The 20,492-nt window shown below is 32.6% G+C and overlaps 1 protein-coding gene across 7 annotated transcripts in view; it reads left to right on the top strand.

Moving 5' to 3' along the window:
* The window catches only part of kst (spectrin beta chain, non-erythrocytic 5 kst), a 158,791-nt gene extending 152,560 nt beyond the window's left edge, over positions 1–6,231 (top strand). For 3 of the 7 annotated variants that reach the window (XM_088269213.1, XM_088269214.1, XM_088269212.1), the window contains exons 81-82: positions 2,233–2,439; positions 5,656–5,941. In XM_088269213.1, coding sequence (XP_088125339.1) covers positions 2,233–2,439; positions 5,656–5,807 — 359 coding nt within the window. In that variant the 3' untranslated portion in view covers positions 5,808–5,941. Of the gene's footprint in view, positions 1–2,232; positions 2,440–5,655 lie in introns of all 7 variants that reach the window. The other 4 variants (XM_088269216.1, XM_088269215.1, XM_088269217.1 and 1 more) reach the window with 3 other exon arrangements.
* Positions 6,232–20,492: the final 14,261 nt, after the last annotated feature.

Below are 20,492 nucleotides of genomic sequence, written 5' to 3'. Positions count from 1 at the left end.
AGGTTTCTAAATTGGTTCATATATATAGAACTTCCAAGAATTTGAGTAGTGTCGTTGTCAATAATGGGTAGAATTGGTGAATGTTACACGTGTGTAAAGTGATCACTTAAACCAGCCTATGACGGTCTTCAGCCCCGTAAATGCCCAGACTTCCATATTCTTCTCATCTTTGATGAGATGTTGAAAAATAATATAAAAAAAAATAAATTATAAAAGTCCTATAGACAATGTTGGAGATGTATTTTCCTTTTTATGCTTATTTTTACATGTGGTATTAAAATCACGCCGCTTCCCCGCAGGGGTAGGCAGAGAGAATAGAACGCCACACCACTCTGTCTTTGCAAACATTCTACGCCTCTTCTACGTTCATGCATCTCCTCATACATACCCGCCGATTGTTACGACTGCTAACCTGACCACTTTCAAATATTTGGCATACCTGATCGTGCCATGTTTTTCTCGGCCTTCCTCTGCTCTGTTTGGATTAAAAGGGGATTATTAGAAAAAATATGGATATAATATGAGAGGCACAAAGTGAAAGGTGTGTTGAGATGGTTTGGACATGTAGAACGTATGAGTGAGGAAAGAACAGTTAAACAAATTTATGAGGCGAATGTAGTTGGAAAAAGAAGCAGAGGAAGACCGAGGAAAACTTGGCACAATCGGGTATGTCAAATACTTGAAAGCAGTCAGGTTAGGAGTCGAAACAATCGGCGGGTATGTATGAGGAGATGCATGAATGTAGAAGAGGCGAAGAATGATTGCAAAGACAGAGTGGTGTGGCGCTCGATTCTCTCTGTCTACCCCTGCGGTGAAGCAGTGTGATGGTTAGTTAGTTTTTTTTTTGATATGTGAGGTTTGTTGTATTAGACTATAAGAAGGTGTGAGAATGTATGAGAATTGAGTGAGATATTAGGGGACAAATGTCCGCCTCCGTAGTGTAATGGTCAGCACGCTCGGCTACCGTTCTGGAGGTCCCGGGTTCGATTCCCAAGGGGGGTAAAGTAAATATAAGTGATTTTTTCACTGCAATATTTATTCAATATTACCATGGACTGGTACCTGAAGCGGAGGGCTGATCACCTTTCCTTCATGTGTAAAACGATCAAGATAACACTGCGTTTATATGACACAGTGCCCTATGCACCTTTGGGGTGCGGATAAGGGTTTTATTATTATTATTATGTGAGGGTATGAGGGTGTTCTATCGAATGTAAGGGGATTTTATGAGAATATGTGCGGACTGTGTTAAAAAATGCACGGATTTTGTGAGAACATATAGCAATTTTGTAAGAATATAAGGTGGTTGTGTGAACATATCGCTCACTCCTTTCAACAACGTCTTAAATCAAAAATCGTCAATTTTCAGTTGTGCGTGTTTTCGGAATGCCCAGAAAATGTTCTATATCCCAGCAAAAGCGGCATATTTTTAACTCAATATTTACCCGCTACAGGGCAGAAAGTGTTGTTTTTGCATTTTGAAGAAAAGGTATTGTTGAATTATTTTTTTAAATATACTAAATATTTTTCAAATGGAGAAAAAACCTTCAGGTTTTACCTAAAAAGATCTGTTGGACACTAAAAAGTTTAATAAGTGCCTTGATATTTATTTTTATAATAATAATCAAAGCCTTATCCGCACCCCAATGGTGCATAGGGCACTGCATCATATAAATGCAGTGTTATCTTGATCGTTTACACATGAAGGAAAGGTGATCAGCCCTCCGCTTCAGGTACCAGTCCAGGGTAATATAATATAACATTATATTATATATTTAAACTTAAAAAATGTTCTCGTGAAAAATCAAGTTTTTTGATATATGACATTGTTGAAAAGAGTGAGCGATAAATGTACTTTATATTAAAGGTATAACAGTGCTTCATTTATGTTGCTACTCGTTACATTGTCTTGTATCGTATGTTTTGTATCGTCTCTGTTATAAATGTTGCTAGTTATCATAACTTTTTGACGAATAACCAAGTCAAATTCTGAATTGGGAAAATTGCCAACAAAAAAATTACTGTAAAAAATGACACATTTTTGACTAACAGTCATCTGCCAACGCAGTATCGGATAACATCAGCATCCACACATACCCATTTCAATATCAATTTATTTCAACACCAAAAAATTAATATATACATAACAAACAATATTCAAGGCGTATATATTAAAAGTAAGCAAGAAGACTTAGAGGTAGACTTGTCTAACAAATATAACCCGCACACAAGCCATCGCACTGCGGACGGGCGCGTTCGCGCACGCGCCGCCGCTGCCGGCCACGCAGCCGCCGCGCCGGCCGCCGGAGCACCGCCACCCCCTGGCTCCGCCCGACGGCGACTGGCCGCGCCGCCAGCCGCCGCCGCACCCCCCCCACCCGCACGCCGCCGGCTGGCAGGAGGCGCCCACCGCGCAGTTCTACTCGGCCAGCGACTACGGTAAACGGAGCGGGCTCCCGCGGAGTCTGGCAACTAGTCTGTCTTGTGCGATTGTGACTAATTATACAGTTTGTAACACAAATTATACGAAAATGACACGAATTATACAATATGTAATAAAAATCATACGATATTGACACAAATTTTAAACTTTTTGTTACACAAATTATACACAATATTAATACAAATTTTATACAATTTGTAACACACATTATACGATAATGACACAAGTTTTCTAATTTGTAACACAAAATATACGATTATGACGTTAGTTATACAATTTATAACACAAGTTATACGATTATGACGCAAATTGTACCACAATGTGTAACACAAATCATACTTTCACAACTTTTTGGGTGCTTCCTAATACTCATACACAAATTTGTGGACAAAAATAGACGGCCAATTTAAAATGCTGTCTTCAAGCATCTCCCAGTACGTAAAATAATCCAATCAGGATTTTGCGTACATCTTAATAAAAGGGTCTCGGCTAAATAAAAACTTTCTCAAAACAACAATGGAAGGCTCCCGTGAACTCATGAAATGTTCATATATATAGAACTTCCAAGAATTTGAGTAGTGTGGTTGTCAATCATGGGTAGAATGGTTAACATTACACTTGTGTAAAGTGATCACTTAACCAGCCCATTACAGGTCATAAACACTGTCATACCCAGACTTCCATATTCTTCCTCATCTATGTTGAGATGTCAAAAATAAATGATACAATTGTGACACAAATTACACAATTTGAAATGCATTTTACGATTGGTCAATATGACACAAATTATACAACTCGTAACACAAATTATACGAATATGACACAAATTATACAATTTGTAACACAAATTATACAAATATGACACAAATTATACAATTTGTCACACAAATTATACAATTTACACAATCGTGATACAAATCTTACAATCAATCGCACAAGCTATATGACTGGCTAGTCCCTCCGCAGTTTGAACGGCGCCTGTAGATACTTGGCTTGCTCCCTTTCCGTAGAGGTGTTTGTTTCTATGAACCAAAACTTATTCGACTTGTAACACACTTTTCTTGGTGAAGGCTCATTTGAATTCTGTGAATAGATACGCTCGTACCTTCCTTATAAGTATAGATAATAAGGAGTTTTATTGTTTTTCTATTATATATTTATACATATATGTGTGTGTGTATATGTGTGTGCGTGCGTGTGTGTGTAGATTTAAAATTCAAATTTTTTATTTAATCTACATCTTTTTAATTTCCGGGAAAGATTAATTCAATAAGGACACCAATTGTATGGTTTAGACCCAAATTATACAATATGTCACACAAACTATACAGTTGTGACACAAATTATACGATTGGTCACACAAATTATTAAGACTAACACAAATTATACAATTGGTGGCCGTGAAATATACAATTATTGACATGAATTACACATCAGTTATCCAAATCACTCATATTACGTAGAGTATGTGTAACACATATCCGCCTCCATAGTGTAATGTTCACGCACGCTCGGCTTCTGTTACGGAGGTCCCGGGTTCGATTCCCAGATACCCGAAGTGGAGGGCTGATAGCCCTGCCTTTGTGTGTTGACGATCGAGATAACACTGCGTCCCTACGATGCAGTGCCCTATGCACCATTGGGTGCGGGTAAGAGTGAAAAGAAAAAAGTAATAAATTATCAGACTGATACAAATTATACAATATGTAACACAAATTATACAATAAGTCACAGAAATTATACAAATAGTAACCATGAAATATACGATTGTTGACATGAATTACACATCAGTTATCCAAATCACACTCATATTACGTAGAGTGTGTATCAATATTCACTAAAATTCATACATTTGTCAAAACCTTTTTTTTGTGAATATTCATTTAGTTTTATTATATTTCCTTCCAAATCTGTTTATCGATGTAACTTTTAACTTACATAATGAATTTTTTTTATATAAATTTTAGTGTATATTTGGTGGATTGTTGTAAAAAGTGTGTTTTATACGTAACACAATTAGTTTTGATTGATTTTGGTTGTGGTTTTTTTCCTGTATAAATTGGCACTGAAAGGCACCTTTTTTAGCACAAAATATCTGATTTAGCCTGTATAAGTGACACATTTTATAAAATTTGTATAAAATGTGACACTTGTGTATAAAATGTGTCAAATATGTAAACATAAGTGACACATTTTATACATAAGTGTCACATTTTATACATGAGTGATAAATTTTATACACGAGTTATATATTTTATACAAAAGTGACACATTTTATACAAAAGTGACATATTTTATACATGAGTGACATATTTTATACAAAAGTGTCACTGCAACCTTTTTTGTTTTACAGTAGGTATTGAGATGTGGTGGTCGATTCCAAATGGGGAATATTTTTTTAATGTATTTTCTTTCACTGTTTTATTTTTCTGTTTTTCTCTTACTAACATGAGTATGTTTTCTTTGTATATATTTATTGCTTTCACTCAAATCAGCCGGGAGCAGTCACCTCCTGTACACACTGTACCGGGTGAAATGTATGGAAATGCACTTATTTTTATATATTTATTTCGATTTTATTATATAGTTTTTTTTTCGCTTTTATTAAATTTTATCATTACATTTCTTTTTTTAATGGATGGTCTCTTTACACCCTCTTATTATTGGAGATTTTTATTTTTATTGTTAAGCCTTTAATGCTGAAAGTCAATTCCCTTTAAAAAGTTCATTCACTTTTTAACTGAAATCATCTTTGTGTTTAAAAAGTTCATTCCACTATATAAAAGTTCGATTTGCCCAATAAGTTCATTTCACTTTGTAACAAGTTCAATTTGCCCTATATATATAAAATTGCTCGTTTCACTACAAGTTGACATTTTATCAAAAAAAACTCAGTTTGCTTTATAAAAAGTTCCTAAAACTTTACTTAAATAATCACGACAAATTAAAAATTCACTTTATAAAAAGTTCGCAACACTTTATAAACAGTTCATTTCACTTTATTTAAAGTTCATAACACTTTATATTATATAAAAGTTCAGAACACTATGTGAAAAGTTCAGAACACTTTGTAAAAAGTTCGTAACAGATTGTAAAAAGTTCAATTTTATATATATAAAAAAGCCATAGATTCCGAGCACCAATCCCGCATTGTTGTAACGCATTACCGTGCAAGACAAACCGCTAACGTGTTTCTAACTTGTCTTTCGCAGCCTACCAGCAGAGTTCAAACGATCGCGCTGCCGCCGAGAGCTCCGGAGAGTCTGAACTCTCTATGGGAGGAACGCAGGAGAAGCGGGATAAGAAAGGAGTGTTTGGAGGACTGTTCCGGAGGAAGAAGGAACGTCCCAACTCACATATGTAGAGGAAATCGAATTGACCCAAAATATTCCAATAAGTTTGAAAATATTTAAAGAAAGAAGACAGGTGTAACATAGATACATATATAAAAGATTTAAAAAGACAAAAAAAAACCTATTTTTATCTGAATTTTAAATTTTAAATCAAGTATTAAAAATCGTCCGCCTCTTTAGTGTAATGGTCGGCACGCTCAGCTACCGTACTGGAGGTCCCGGGTTCGATTCCCAGGCGGTGGGGTCAAAAAATTACAAGCTATTTTTTCTTTCTGATATTTATTCAATATTACCCCGGACTGGTACCTGAAGCGGAGGGCTGATCACCTTTCGATCAAGATAGCACCGCGTTTATATGATGCAGTGCCCTATGCACCATAGGAAGGTTTGAAGAAGAAGAAGATTAAAAAATCACCATTTTAAAATATAAAAAAATCATTTATAACTGGGACCAATTTTAAAATAGTACAGCCGCCATCCGCGGACATTTTGAATTTTTTTTATTGTTTTATTATTTTTTATAACTAAGAGAAATAGGATGTAGTTTTATTTTTGTATTTAATTTTTCCCGTTGTTTTTTTTATTTTATTTTTTAAATACATTTTTAAAGTATTAATATTTTGTAAATTTTAAATAGAACATATATTATATTTTACAAAAAAAAATGTACCTATACTTAGTTTTAGACATTCTTAATTTGTAAAACACGGTTTTAATTCTCGTTTGTATTTTGAGACAAATTCTATATGTTTCTGCAATTTATTGGAGAATAATTTTAAACCCTCGATATCTGACACAATGTATAATACAGTATTTTTACATAATCTTTTATACAGATAAAAAAAACAGTATTTTCATATGAAATTAATATTTCTGGTGTGGTTTTTATAAACTTGTACTCATAATAGTAATCTATAAATATACAGCACACCTATATTAATTTTATTAATTAAACAAAATACTTTTTGACTAAAATCTATGAAAAAGTCTTAATTTTCATCAAAATAGTCTTCAAGTTACAATTTTTGAAGGTAATATGATTTTTATGCCGGGAAAAGATTGTCAGTAAAAAATCAAGTTATACAATTTGTTACACAAAAATTATACGATTGTGACATTATACAATTTATCACATAAAAATTATACGAGTGTTACACAAATGATACAATTTATCACATAAAAATTAAGAGTGTTACACAAATTATACAATTTGTCACACTTTTATACGATTGTGACACAAATTATACAATTTGTCACATAAAAAAATATACGAATGTGACACAATTTATACAAGTTGTCACAACGAATTATACAATTCATTGTACCTTATATGAGCACTTAGTATGCAATCTTGCCATAATGAATTCATATATATATATATATATATATATATATATATATATATATATATATATATATATAAATATGTCATATGACAAACAATTGTTAAGACGTGTGTTGCAATACTTTGTTTACTTAAATGCTTGTTTAATTCGTTATATTGTTATTAGTTTCATTTTTCTTCACATTTTATTGCAATAAAACTTAATAAAATGAAACTGGTTTTATTTCCACCGTTGCCTGCCCATATCAAGGGGGTCTGTCTCTTCCACCTCTCCCTTATGGTAGGGACTGACCGGAACTATTTGGTTGTAAGGTAAGTCGAGCATTCGTATAGTCAGTACAGTGTTCCGAATGCTCCATCCGAAGTCCGATGCAATTTTAGGCCAATCTGTGGGAAATTCCCCAAACTGCCGGGAACCTTTTTTTCTTCATCCGGAGTAAGCTGTAAATTATTGAAATCACCAAACCAATATATATATGTAATAAAATACCTAGGTACCTACCTATACATTTTATTAAGTACTTACAAAAAGTACCTACATAAAACAGTTCTACCACCAGATGCCGCATGCGTCGCTCAGAATAAAACAAAAGACTTCCGATAATATTATTGACTGTCAGAATCAGATAGATAGATAGATAGATAGATATAAAAATTATTATAAAGATAAATTAAGAATAAACTTTAATTACAAAGCAACACATTGTTTATTTTATTATTATACACCCACTTTACATATTATTTACACTTAATTTTCAAAAGGAAAATATTACCACGTTATAAAACGACAATTTTGTTAATTGGAAATGAATTATGAAACATTAGATGTATTAAAACAATTACTACAATATGTTCGGAGTGAGAGAGAAAAATTAGAAGATGATCAAAGAAAACGATTAGAAGATAAACAAAGAAGACGTGGAAATCTAAGAACTAGTGATAAAATTAAAGATAAAAGTCCATGTAAGATTTGTGAAAATTTAAATAAGGGAACTCGATATCACTCTGAAGCAACGTGCTGGTTTAAAACAAAGGAGGATGATAAGATTAATAATAAAAATGAAGATTTACAAATTACACAGAAACAGTGCTTGAAGAATGAAAATAAAAATAATGTGGAAAAAATTTCTACAAAATATAAAATAAAATATACTCCAGAAAAGAAGAATTTCGAAGCAGATTGTATGAGCAGGAATCCAGTAATAGAATCGAAGGAAAATGCAAATGAACAATTAAAAGTTGTAAATTTGGTTAAATTAGAAGATATTTTAAAAGATCAGAATAAAAATGAAGACATACAAATAACACAGAAACAGTGCTTGAAAAATGAAAATAAAAATAAAGTAGAAAAAACTTCTACGAAAGATGAAATAAAATATACTCCAGGAAAGAAAAATTTAGAAGTAGATTGTCTAAGCCGGAACCCAGTTTTAGAATCGAATAAAAATGCAGATGAACAATTAAAAGTTGTACATTTGGTTATATTAGAAGATACTTTAAGAGATCTGAATAAAAATGAAGGAATTCAAAAGAAAAAAAACAAATGGATTGAGAAAAACTGTGTCTACTTTAAAAGGGTCAAGAAGAAAAAAAAATACAAAAAAAAGAAAGAAAAAAAAGAACGGAAAAAAAGAAAAAAAAAGAAAGAAAGAAAAAAAAAACAAGAAAGAAAAAAAAGAAAAAAAAAAAGAAGGAAAAAAGATAGGAGGAAAAAAAAAAAAAAACTTTATCATATCACTAAACTTATACCAGTCCCTTCACTACAAGAAGATGATCCGGAGGACGAGTGAAAATTTTACTATGAATTTTCATCCCCAAGGGGGGAGATGTAATAAAATACCTAGGTACCTACCTATACATTTTATTAAGTACTTACAAAAAGTACCTACATAAAACAGTTCTACCACCAGATGCCGCATGCGTCGCTCAGAATAAAACAAAAGACTTCCGATAATATTATTGACTGTCAGAATCAGATAGATAGATAGATAGATAGATATAAAAATTATTATAAAGATAAATTAAGAATAAACTTTAATTACAAAGCAACACATTGTTTATTTTATTATTATACACCCACTTTACATATTATTTACACTTAATTTTCAAAAGGAAAATATTACCACGTTATATATATATATATATATATATATATATATATATATATATATATATATATATATATATATATATATATATATATATATATATATATATGCGATCTCTCAAAAGGATGTATGACAAAACGATGTATGATAGATGTGCGAATAGTGAAATAAGGAAGGAATGCAAAGCTGAGATAAGCACTATCAATAAAATTAAGAAAGGTGTGTTGAGATGGTTTGGACATGTAGAACGAACGAGTGAGGAAAGAACGGTAAAACAAATTTATGAGGCGAATGTTAGCGGGAAAAGAAGCAGAGCAAGACCGAGAAAAACATGGCACGATCAGGTATGCCAAATACTTGAAAGTGGTCAGGTAGTAACAATCGGTAACAGTAACAATCGGCGGGTATGTATGAGGAGATGCATGAACGTGGAAGAGGCGAAGAATGTTTGCAAGGACAGAGTGGTGTGGCGCTCTATTCTCTCTGCCTACCCCTGCGGAGAAGTGGCGTGATGGTTAGTTAGTTAGTTAGGTTAGTTAAAAAGGATAAAATAAGACTGCCATTTATGAAAAAAAAAACAGAGTCGCAAAATCGTTTAATGTATAAGGGTTTGAAAATGTATGATGAGATGCCTGAATGTATGGAGAATGAAAAGAGTCTGAAAGAATTTTAAAATAAATATTTTTTGTACTGTAAGGAAATGTAAATATGTATATGTAGATGTAGTAAATTAAGTGTCCGCCTCCGTAGTGTAATGGTCAGCACGCTCGGCTACCGTTCTGGAGGTCCCGGGTTCGATTCCCAAGGGGGGTAAAATAAATATAAGTGATTTTTTCACTGAAATATTTATTCAATATTACCATGGACTGGTACCTGAAGCGGAGGGCTGATCACCTTTCCTTCATGTGTAAACGATTAAGATAACACTGCGTTAATATGACACAGTGCCCTATGCACCATTGGGGTGCGGATAAGGGTTTTATTATTATTTATTAGTAAATTAAGTGTGTATTAAATAGTTTATGTTATGTAATATAGGCTAATCTCCGCCTCCGTGGTGTAATGGTCAGCGTGTTTAGCTACCGTGCTGGAGGTCCCGGGTTCGATTCCCAGGGGGGGTAAAATAAATATAAGTGATTTTTTCACTGAAATATTTATTCAATATTACCATGGACTGGTACCTGAAGCGGAGGGCTGATCACCTTTCCTTCATGTGTAAACGATTAAGATAACACTGCGTTAATATGACACAGTGCCCTATGCACCATTGGGGTGCGGATAAGGGTTTTATTATTATTTATTAGTAAATTAAGTGTGTATTAAATAGTTTATGTTATGTAATATAGGCTAATCTCCGCCTCCGTGGTGTAATGGTCAGCGTGTTTAGCTACCGTGCTGGAGGTCCCGGGTTCGATTCCCAGGGTGGGTGAAAATAAATATTGGTGATTTAACACTAATATTTATTTGATATTACCCTGGACTGGTTCCCGAAGCGCAAGAGTGATCACCTTGCCTATATGTAAGTAATGATCAAGATAAAACACTGCGTCATTCGATGCAGTGCCCTATGCACCATTGGGTGCGGATAAGGGTTATAAGCAAGTAATAAGTAATATAGGCTAACTTAAGAAATAATAAATAAATAAAAATTAGCTACGAATGCAAAGCTGCAGAGATCAATACAGATTTTGGGTTATCGATTCTATATACAAATTTAATACAGATTTCTAGACTGTAATTCGGATTTTTTAGTTTGGCATATCGCTCACTCCTTTCAAGAACGTCATAAAACAAAAATTGACAATTTTCAGTTTTGCATGTTTTCGGAATGCCGCGAAAATGTACTATATCCCAGCAAAAGAGGCATATTTTTAACTTGATATTTACCCGCTACAGGGCAGAAAATTTTGTTTTTGCATTTTGAAGAAAAGGTATTGTTTTTTTTTTTTTTTAATATCCTAAATATTTTTATACATATATATATAAACAGCGCGTGAAGAGTGTGCGGGAACCGCGACACTATATTAGCATCTTACTCTTGCATACTTGCACTGTACAAGCGTGAGGAGCTCAAAGCTCAATGTTCTCTGGCTAGCGGCAGTAGCTCTTGAGCTCCCGAGAAGAGCGGACCTATGCTTGTTTAGTGAGCGTTGCCAGAAGGTTTTTTTTAATGTTTTCAGCAAATAAATCTAAATTATTATAATTTGGACTTCATTCATAATTAATTAAGGGGATTAGCTATGAATGTCCGTATTTTTCCGATTTAAAATCGCTATTTTTTATTGTATAGTGACTACCCAACACCGGGACGCTTGTTCTATTTTAGCACCGGAAAGAAAAGGTTAATACCTTCCGGCATCGTCAGGGTTAATGGCCATTCCTTGAAATGTGATTATTATTATTATACGACAAGCGTGTAGCATTAAATTACGGGTATCAAAGTTAATATTTAAATAAACAGAATAAAACAAAGCCACAGTAATTGGCAGCTGATTCTTTTACAACAAAAATGTCAACAAAGACAGTAATATAAGCCTCTGCAGTGATATAGGACGTATAAATACGTGTATACGTATATTTACGTAGTATACCAAAGGCCTTCTGATATCGACAGACTGGATTAACCTAGCTGGAACTAACAGGGGTCTTGAAATCCCCCATTTACGAATTTAAATATTTAAAAAAAAATTGTGATTTTTCACTCTAATATTTATTCAATATTACCCTGGACTGGTGCCTGAAGCGGGGGGCTGATCACCTTTCCTTCATGTGTTAAGTATCAAGATGAAACTGCGTTTATATGATGCAGTGCCCTATGCACCATTGGGGTGCGGATAAGTTAAAAATATGCCGCTTTTGCTAGGATATAGTACATTTTCTGAGCATTCCGAAAAAATGCACATCTGAAAATTGTCGATTTTTGATACATGACGTTGTTGAAAGGAGTGAGCGATATGTAATTTAATAATTTTTTGTCCGCCTCCGTGGTGTAATGGTTAGCATGCTCGACTACTGTTCCGGAGGTCCCGGGTTCAAATAAATATGTGATTTTTTCACTCTAATATTTATTCAATTATTGACCCCGGACTGGTACCTGAAGCGGAGGGCTCATTACCTTTCCTTCATGTGTTAACGATCAAGATAACACTGCGATTATATGATGCAGTGCCCTTTGCACCATTGGGGTGCGGATAAGGTTTTAAAAAAAGAATACTGCTAAGAATACTTATAATGTGGTACTACCATAACGAGAGAGGGAGACTATACTATACTACTCGAATTTCGTTTGATCAAGTGTCTCGCTACCCGCACTCAGTCGCCTCATGACGGCGCGTTGGCAAGGACGTGGTGTCCCTATGACTCAGTTGGTACTTGCTGCGAGCTGCGTAATACGATATCCATACAGATATGAACTGGGGGTCTTTTGGTACCCCTTCTTGGATCACCTGGAATTTTTGGGTGATTGGTACTGGATAGGTTACACCCATTGAGGTCTCTTATCGAAATATATTAGACGTTTTTGACATCTCAACATAGATGAAGAATATTGTAAGTCTAGGTATTTACAGGGCTTACGACCTGTCACTACCGGCGTGATGTTAGTAGTAGTAGTAGTACAAATAAGTTTCACTAGGTAGCTCCAAGTGAGTGACTGATTTCTATGAGAGAAAAATCTAGAATTCGCTTGCCAGACAGCACGATTGCGGGATGTTGTTGTCACCAATGTGTCACCAACATACCCACATTCCTTACAGAGTGACTGTTTTTCAGGAGAGACTAATCTAGAATGCGCTTGGCAGACTACTGAGGGATGTTGTTGTCACCAATGAGTCACCAATGTGCCAACATTCAAATTACAGTATTGATACTTACCGAAGGCGGCTGCGTTCGCTTTCGGTTTTATGGCACCGGACTTGACTTTCCGCTTCAAGGTCAGCAGGAAGGCCGGCGGACCGGAACGACGTCAATGCGGACGTGACGTCACAGTGACGTGCCGCTGGCAGGATGCCTGGAATAGTCGAGCACCGAGTGAATCAAGAGAAGCATGTACATACATTGTACGAGACAATGGAAGCGAATGTCTCGGATATTCTCGATTTCCCGTGCAGAGCCGGGCTCTGTAAAAATAAAATAATTATAATAAAAATAACATAATATATAATAAAAATATAGGTGGCATAAATGCCACCTATGTCTAACTTTGATCCGCCTCCGTAGTGTAATGGTCAGCACGCTCGGCTACCGTTCTGGAGGACCCGGGTTCGATTCCCAGGGGGGGTAAAAATAAATATGAGTGATTTTTTCACTGTAATATTTATTCAATATTACCCTGGACTGGTGCCTGAAGCGGAGGGCTGGTCACCTTTCCTTCATGTGTTAACGATCAAGATAACACTGCGATTATATGACGCAGTGCCCTATGCACCATTGGGGTGCGGATAAGGGTTTTATTATTATTATTATTAAATGCCACCTATATTTTTATTTAAATATACCATTTTACCTCTCTATATTTTAATTCAATTTACTATTTTACATATATTTTTTTATTTAATTTGCCATAATATCAAATTACTTTTATCCCACTCTTTATTCTTATTAAATTTACTTTGAAACAACTCCATATTTTTATTTAATTCACTATTGGTCCAATGTTTATTTTTATTCAATATCCTATTACACCAATCTATACATTTATTCAATTTACTATTACACCAATCTTTACATTTATTCAATTTACTATTACGCCAATCTAAACATTTATTTAATTTACTATTACACCAATCTATACATTTATTCAATTATCTATTACACCAATCTATACATTTATTCAATTATCTATTACACCAATCTATACATTTATTCAATTTACTATTACACCAATCTATCTATTTATTCAATTATCTATTACACCAATCTATAAATTTATTCAATTATCTATTACACCAATGTATACATTTAGTCAATTATCTATTACACCAATCTATACATTTATTCACTATTACACCAATCTATACATTTATTCAATTATCTATTACACCAATCTATACATTTATTCAATTTACTATTACACCAATCTATACATTTATTCAATTATCTATTACACCAATCTATACATTTATTCATTTATCTATTACACCAATCTATACATTTATTCAATTTACTATTACATCAATCTATATTTTTATTTAATATCTGTATATGTATAAATATAATTTAAATTCATTATTTTAGCAGACATCTCTTTATTTAATTTTCTGTAATAATATTCCACTCTTTATATAAATTAAATTACTTATTGTAGCACTGTTTATTTAGTTTATTTTTACACCACTCTAAATTTTTAAATGTTTTTATACCACTTGAGTTTATTAATGACTTCTAATTTCGGAAGCTAAACTTCCATCGTCAGGTCTGAATAATAACTAAAATATAAAATAAAATAAAATAAGTTCTATATATAAGGAGAGGGGAAAGTTAGGGGGAGGGGGTTAGTCAAGGGGCGGAGTTTGAAAACAAAGGAAAAATGGATAGCAAAGGTGAAGAATTTTGAAACAATATATTAATCAATAAATTATTACAAGAAATTAAGTTTTTTTTAGGATTTTAAATATTCTAAATAAACTTTAGCTTACTAAAACATGCACAACTGAAAATTGACAATTTTTGATATATGACGTTGTCGAAAGGAGTGAGCGACATGTAATAACATATAGCACGATAAGTTTTGGGTTTTGGAGTTTGTTTCCACTACGCCCCAAGCTAGGCGCCCTCTTGGCGTCTCCTAATAGGGCTCTGCCCTGAGTGCACTCGCTATCCGAGCGTCCTTGCAAAGTAACATTGTTTTAAAAATAACATTTGTATTATAAATTATTTATTTCTTTAATTATTGTTACAATTTAACGATAGCAGAACTGAATCGTACGGACATTGTAGCACTTAGTGAACGTACTCGAACACCTCACGAGCTTAGATGGTTATCTCGTATTTATTTATATATATATATATATATATATATATATATATATATATATATATATATATATATATATATATATATATATATATATATATATATATATATATATATAATTATTAGTTAATATAACAATTAAAAGTTCCAAGAATTTTAATAGTATGATTTTCAATAATGGGTAGAATTGGTAGAAGTGATCACTTAAACTAGCCTAAGACGGTCGTAAGCCCTGTAAATGCCCAGACTTCCATATTCTTCTTAATCTACGTTGTGATGTCAAAAAAAATTCAATTATTTCATTTAGTTTTTTTTTGTGTGAAGCGGTCAATCAAGTGAACGGACTAGCTACTAGCAGGAGTGGCTACTAGAAAGGTATAGTATAGTAGCTCGCTGAAAGTGCATTATGCACTGGAAGGTCACTCGGTCCAGCAGCACGACTGGAGCCATGCATTCTGTAACCATTGTATAGGGCGAGCGGTGGTGCGAAAAATATAGCCCGGAGTGTACACTGCTTAGTTTTCCTTTTAAAAAAATGTAGGTCTATAGGAAACTGCTATTTAGGTCTATAGTAAAACGGTGTATAAAGTAGGTTTATAGGAAACTACTATGCAGGTAAAATGATATAAAAATGTATTATGCTACACAGGTCTTTAGTAAAGTGCTATAAAGGTTCATAGTAGAATGTTATGTAAGTCTATAGTTAAGTGCTATACAGATCTATAGTTAACTGCTATATATGTCTATATTAAAGTGCTATATAGGTCTACAGTATAGTGCTATATAGGTATATAGTAAAATGCTATATAGGTCTACAGTTAAGTGCTATAAAGGTCTATAGTAAAATCTATATCGGACTACAGTAAAGTGCTATATAGGCCTATGGTAAAGTGCTATATAGGTCTATAGTAAAGTGATATATAGGTCTATAGTAAAATCTATATCGGACTACAGTAAAGTGCTATATAGGTCTATAGTAAAGTTCTTTATAGGTCTACAGTAGATATGTAAATAGTAAAATGCTTTAAAGGCCTAAAGTGAAATATATATATATATATATATATATATATATATATATATATATATATATATATATATATATATATATATATATATATATATATATATAAATATATATATTTATATATATATATATATATATATATATATATATATATATATATATAAATTTATTTATATATATATATATATATATATATATATATATATATATATATATATATATATATATATATATATATATATATATATATATATATATATATATATATATATATATATATATATATATATATATATATATATATATATATATAATATATATTAATAGTCAAATGCTCTATATAGGTCTATAGTAAAAGCAACACAAGGCTGGATTCAACTAGCAGTATACAATATAAATGAAAAAATTGTAATAGAGATGTGTCGACTCAGCCACATCACATCTATGGGCGTCACAGTTGGCTAAGAGTCACACCCCACCGCGTACATTCAATAAAACGGATCCAATCCATAAATACAATACATAGATATTGCAAACTAATCACAAGCACCATATGTACAGTATCGCAGTCGAGTGGATGGCAACGCGCGTCACGTCTCGAGTTCGACTCCCGCGCGGCGCAAATTCTGATTCGTCACTAAGGCCTTCGTCGCCGAGGTCATCATGGCCTTGGTAGTCTAGGGACCAGATCTTCGGGACCCTAACCCTGTTGTGTCATCCGCCATCTCGGATTATGCATATTTTAGAGCTTTTAGCCTAAATAAAAAGAAATTGATTTTTTAAAAAAAATCAAGTAATAAATACCATTTTGATAAAAAATTTAACCGATTTTTTTATATCAAGACTGTTTTTCATAATATTTTTTAAAAAAACATTAAAAATATCATATTTTCTCAAAAAATAAAACCACTTTTAATGAAAAAAAACATTTGAATAGAAAAAAAACTAACTAACCATCACGCCGCTTCCCCGCAGCGGCAGGCAGAGAGAATAGAACGCCACACCACTCTGTCTTTGCAAACATTCTTCGCCTCTTCTACATTCATGTATCTCCTCATACATACCCGCCGATTGTTACGACTCCTAACCTGACCGCTTTCAAGTATTTGGCATACTCAGGTATGCCAAATACTTGATACACGATCAGTCGTGCCATGTTTTTCACGGTCTTCCTCTGCTCTTTTTTCCACTCACATTCGCCTCATAAATTTGTTTTACCGTTCTTTCTTTCGTTCGTTCATTTGAATAGTAATATTTCAAAAGTGGTAAAAATAGGAATGGAGGAAGACCGAGGAAAACTTGGTATTATCAAGTATGTCAAATACTCGGGCGTGTCAGGTCCGGAGTGGGAATAATCAACGAGTATGTTTGAGAAGATTGCCTAATAAATATTGGTGTGGCGTTCTATTCTTTCTGCCTACGCCTGCAGGGCAATTGGGACTCAGTAGTAGCAGTAAAACCTGAGAAGAATAGCTTGGCATTATGTATTTGAAACAATTATCTATAGAATCACGAGTCAAGAGATATGTGAATGACAGATTGATGTGGCGTTCAATCCTCTCTGCATACTCTGATTTATACAATATAATATAAAACCCTTATTCGCAGCCCAATGGTGCATAGGGCACTACGTCATATAAACGCAGTGTTATCTTGATCATTTTACACATGAAGGAAAGGTGATCAGCCCTCCGCTTCAGGTACCAATCCAGGGTAATATTGAATAAATATGACAGTGAAAAAATCACTTATATTTATTTTACCCCCCTTGGGAATCGAGTCTGCCTCCGTAGTGTAATGGTCAGCACGCTCGGCTACCGTTCTGGAGGTCCCGGGTTCGATACATGATTTAACGTGTTTCAAATACTTGGGCCCGCATAGGTCATGGGTTGTAATTATCGGCGATTAAGTATGAGGAGATGCTTGAACGCGAAATATTGCTTGATAACATTATTGTGGCGTTCTAATCTCTCTGCCTACCACTACGGGGAAATTGTGACACGGTAGTAGCAGTAGAAGTGAAGGTATACCGAAGAACAACTATAATATATGTATAATCTAATTGAAACAGTCGGGCCCAAACAGGTCAGGAGTGTCAATAATCAGCGGGAATGTATGAAGAGATGCACGAAATGTGGAAGAAGCTAGGATTGTTTGCAAAGACAGGTTGGTATGGCGTTCTATACATATATATATCTATATATATATATATATATATATATATATATATATATATATATATAATATATATATATATATATATATATATATGTATATATATATGTATATATATATGTATATATATATATATATATATATATATATATATGTATATATATATATGTATATATATATATATATATATATATATATATATATATATATATATATATATATATATATATATATATATATATATATATATATATTATATATATATATATATATATATATATATATATATATATATATATATATATATATATATATATATATGTATATATATATATATATATATATATATATATATATATATATATATATATATATATATATATATATATATATTTATATATATATATATATATATATATACATATATATATGTATATATATATATATATATTTATATACATATATAAATATATATATATATATATATATATATATATATATATATATATATATATATATATATATATATATATATATATATATATATATATATATATATATGTATATATATATATATTTATATATATCGCCATAGAAAGGCATCTAGAGGAAGACCAGAGATTCAAGGATGCTGCAGAGAGATAACATGATCCCAAGGCATGGCCTAGGTGACGTTGTATATGACAGAAGGACCTACAGCCTGAGGACGAAGAGACCTGACTCCGACAGCCTGCAAAGACGATAGGTTGAAATGATATACATACACAAAAAAATAATTAATTAATTGTTGCAATGTCCGGAGCTAAAGAGGTTAACCTCAACAGTTAAAACATCCACTTCCTCCGACCGCAAGCGCTACCACAACTTGCTTCCACCCGACGAGCGGCTCATGTAACTATACGTTACATATCCTCTGTAAAAACCAACTATAAAGCAAGCCTTACCGCTGACAGGTAAACCTCGAATTCTCGGTATCGCCTCCTTCGGCATTGTTACCGCACGGGCCACTTCGGTAATGTTCCAACATCGCTTCGTATCATTTTCACATCTCCAACATATCGCTCACTCCTTTCAACAACGTCAAATATTTTAACTTGATTTTTCAGGAGATTGTCCGCCGCCGTAGTGTAATGGTCAGCACGCTGGAGATCCCGGGATCGATTCCCAAGGGGGGTAAAATAAATATGAGTGATTTTTTCACTGTAATATTTATTCAATATTACCGTGGACTGGTACCTGAAGCGGAGGGCTGATCACCCTTGCTTCATGTGTAAACGATCAAGATAACACTGCGTTTATATGACACAGTGCCCTATGCACCATTGGGGTGCGGATAAGGGTTTTATTATTTATTATTTTCAGGAGATGTTTTTTAAAGTTTAAAAATATAATACAATGTATTAAAAATAAATATCAAGCCACTTTATTAACTTTTTACTATGCAACAGATCTTTTTGGGTAAAACCTAAAGGTTTTTTCTCCATTTGAAAAATATTTAGTATATTTAATATAATAATTAAACAATATCTTTTCTTCAAAATGCAAAAACAACACTTTCTGCCCTGTAGCGGGTAAATATTAAGTTAAAAATATGCCTCTTTTACTGTGATATAGTATATTTTCTGGGTATTCCGAAAACATGCACATCTGAAAATTGTCGATTTTTGATTTATGACGTTCTTGAAAGGAGTAAGCGATATGCGTTTTTGTAATGTACGTAGGTATGTTCTAGGAAATTGACTGACTAAAGAAACGTCTTCTTCATATTTGATGAGATGTCAAAAATAAAAAGAAAATGATAATACATATTGATAATACATAATAATGATAATAATAATATTGATAATACATTATAATGATAAAAATATTGATGATACATAATAATGATAATACATAATAATGATTATAATTATATCGATAATACATAATAATGATAATAATAATATTGATAATACATAATAATGATAATAATAATATTGATAATACAAAAAAATGATAATACATAATAATGATAATAATAATTTTGATAATACATAATAATGATGATACATAATAATGATAATACATAAT

This window comes from Brachycentrus maculatus, unplaced genomic scaffold (genome assembly GCF_059751285.1).
Source record: "Brachycentrus maculatus isolate JH-2025_06_01 unplaced genomic scaffold, ASM5975128v1 h1tg000342l, whole genome shotgun sequence".
Lineage (NCBI taxonomy): Eukaryota > Metazoa > Arthropoda > Insecta > Trichoptera > Brachycentridae > Brachycentrus > Brachycentrus maculatus.
This window is presented reverse-complemented; position numbering and strand designations above follow the sequence as displayed.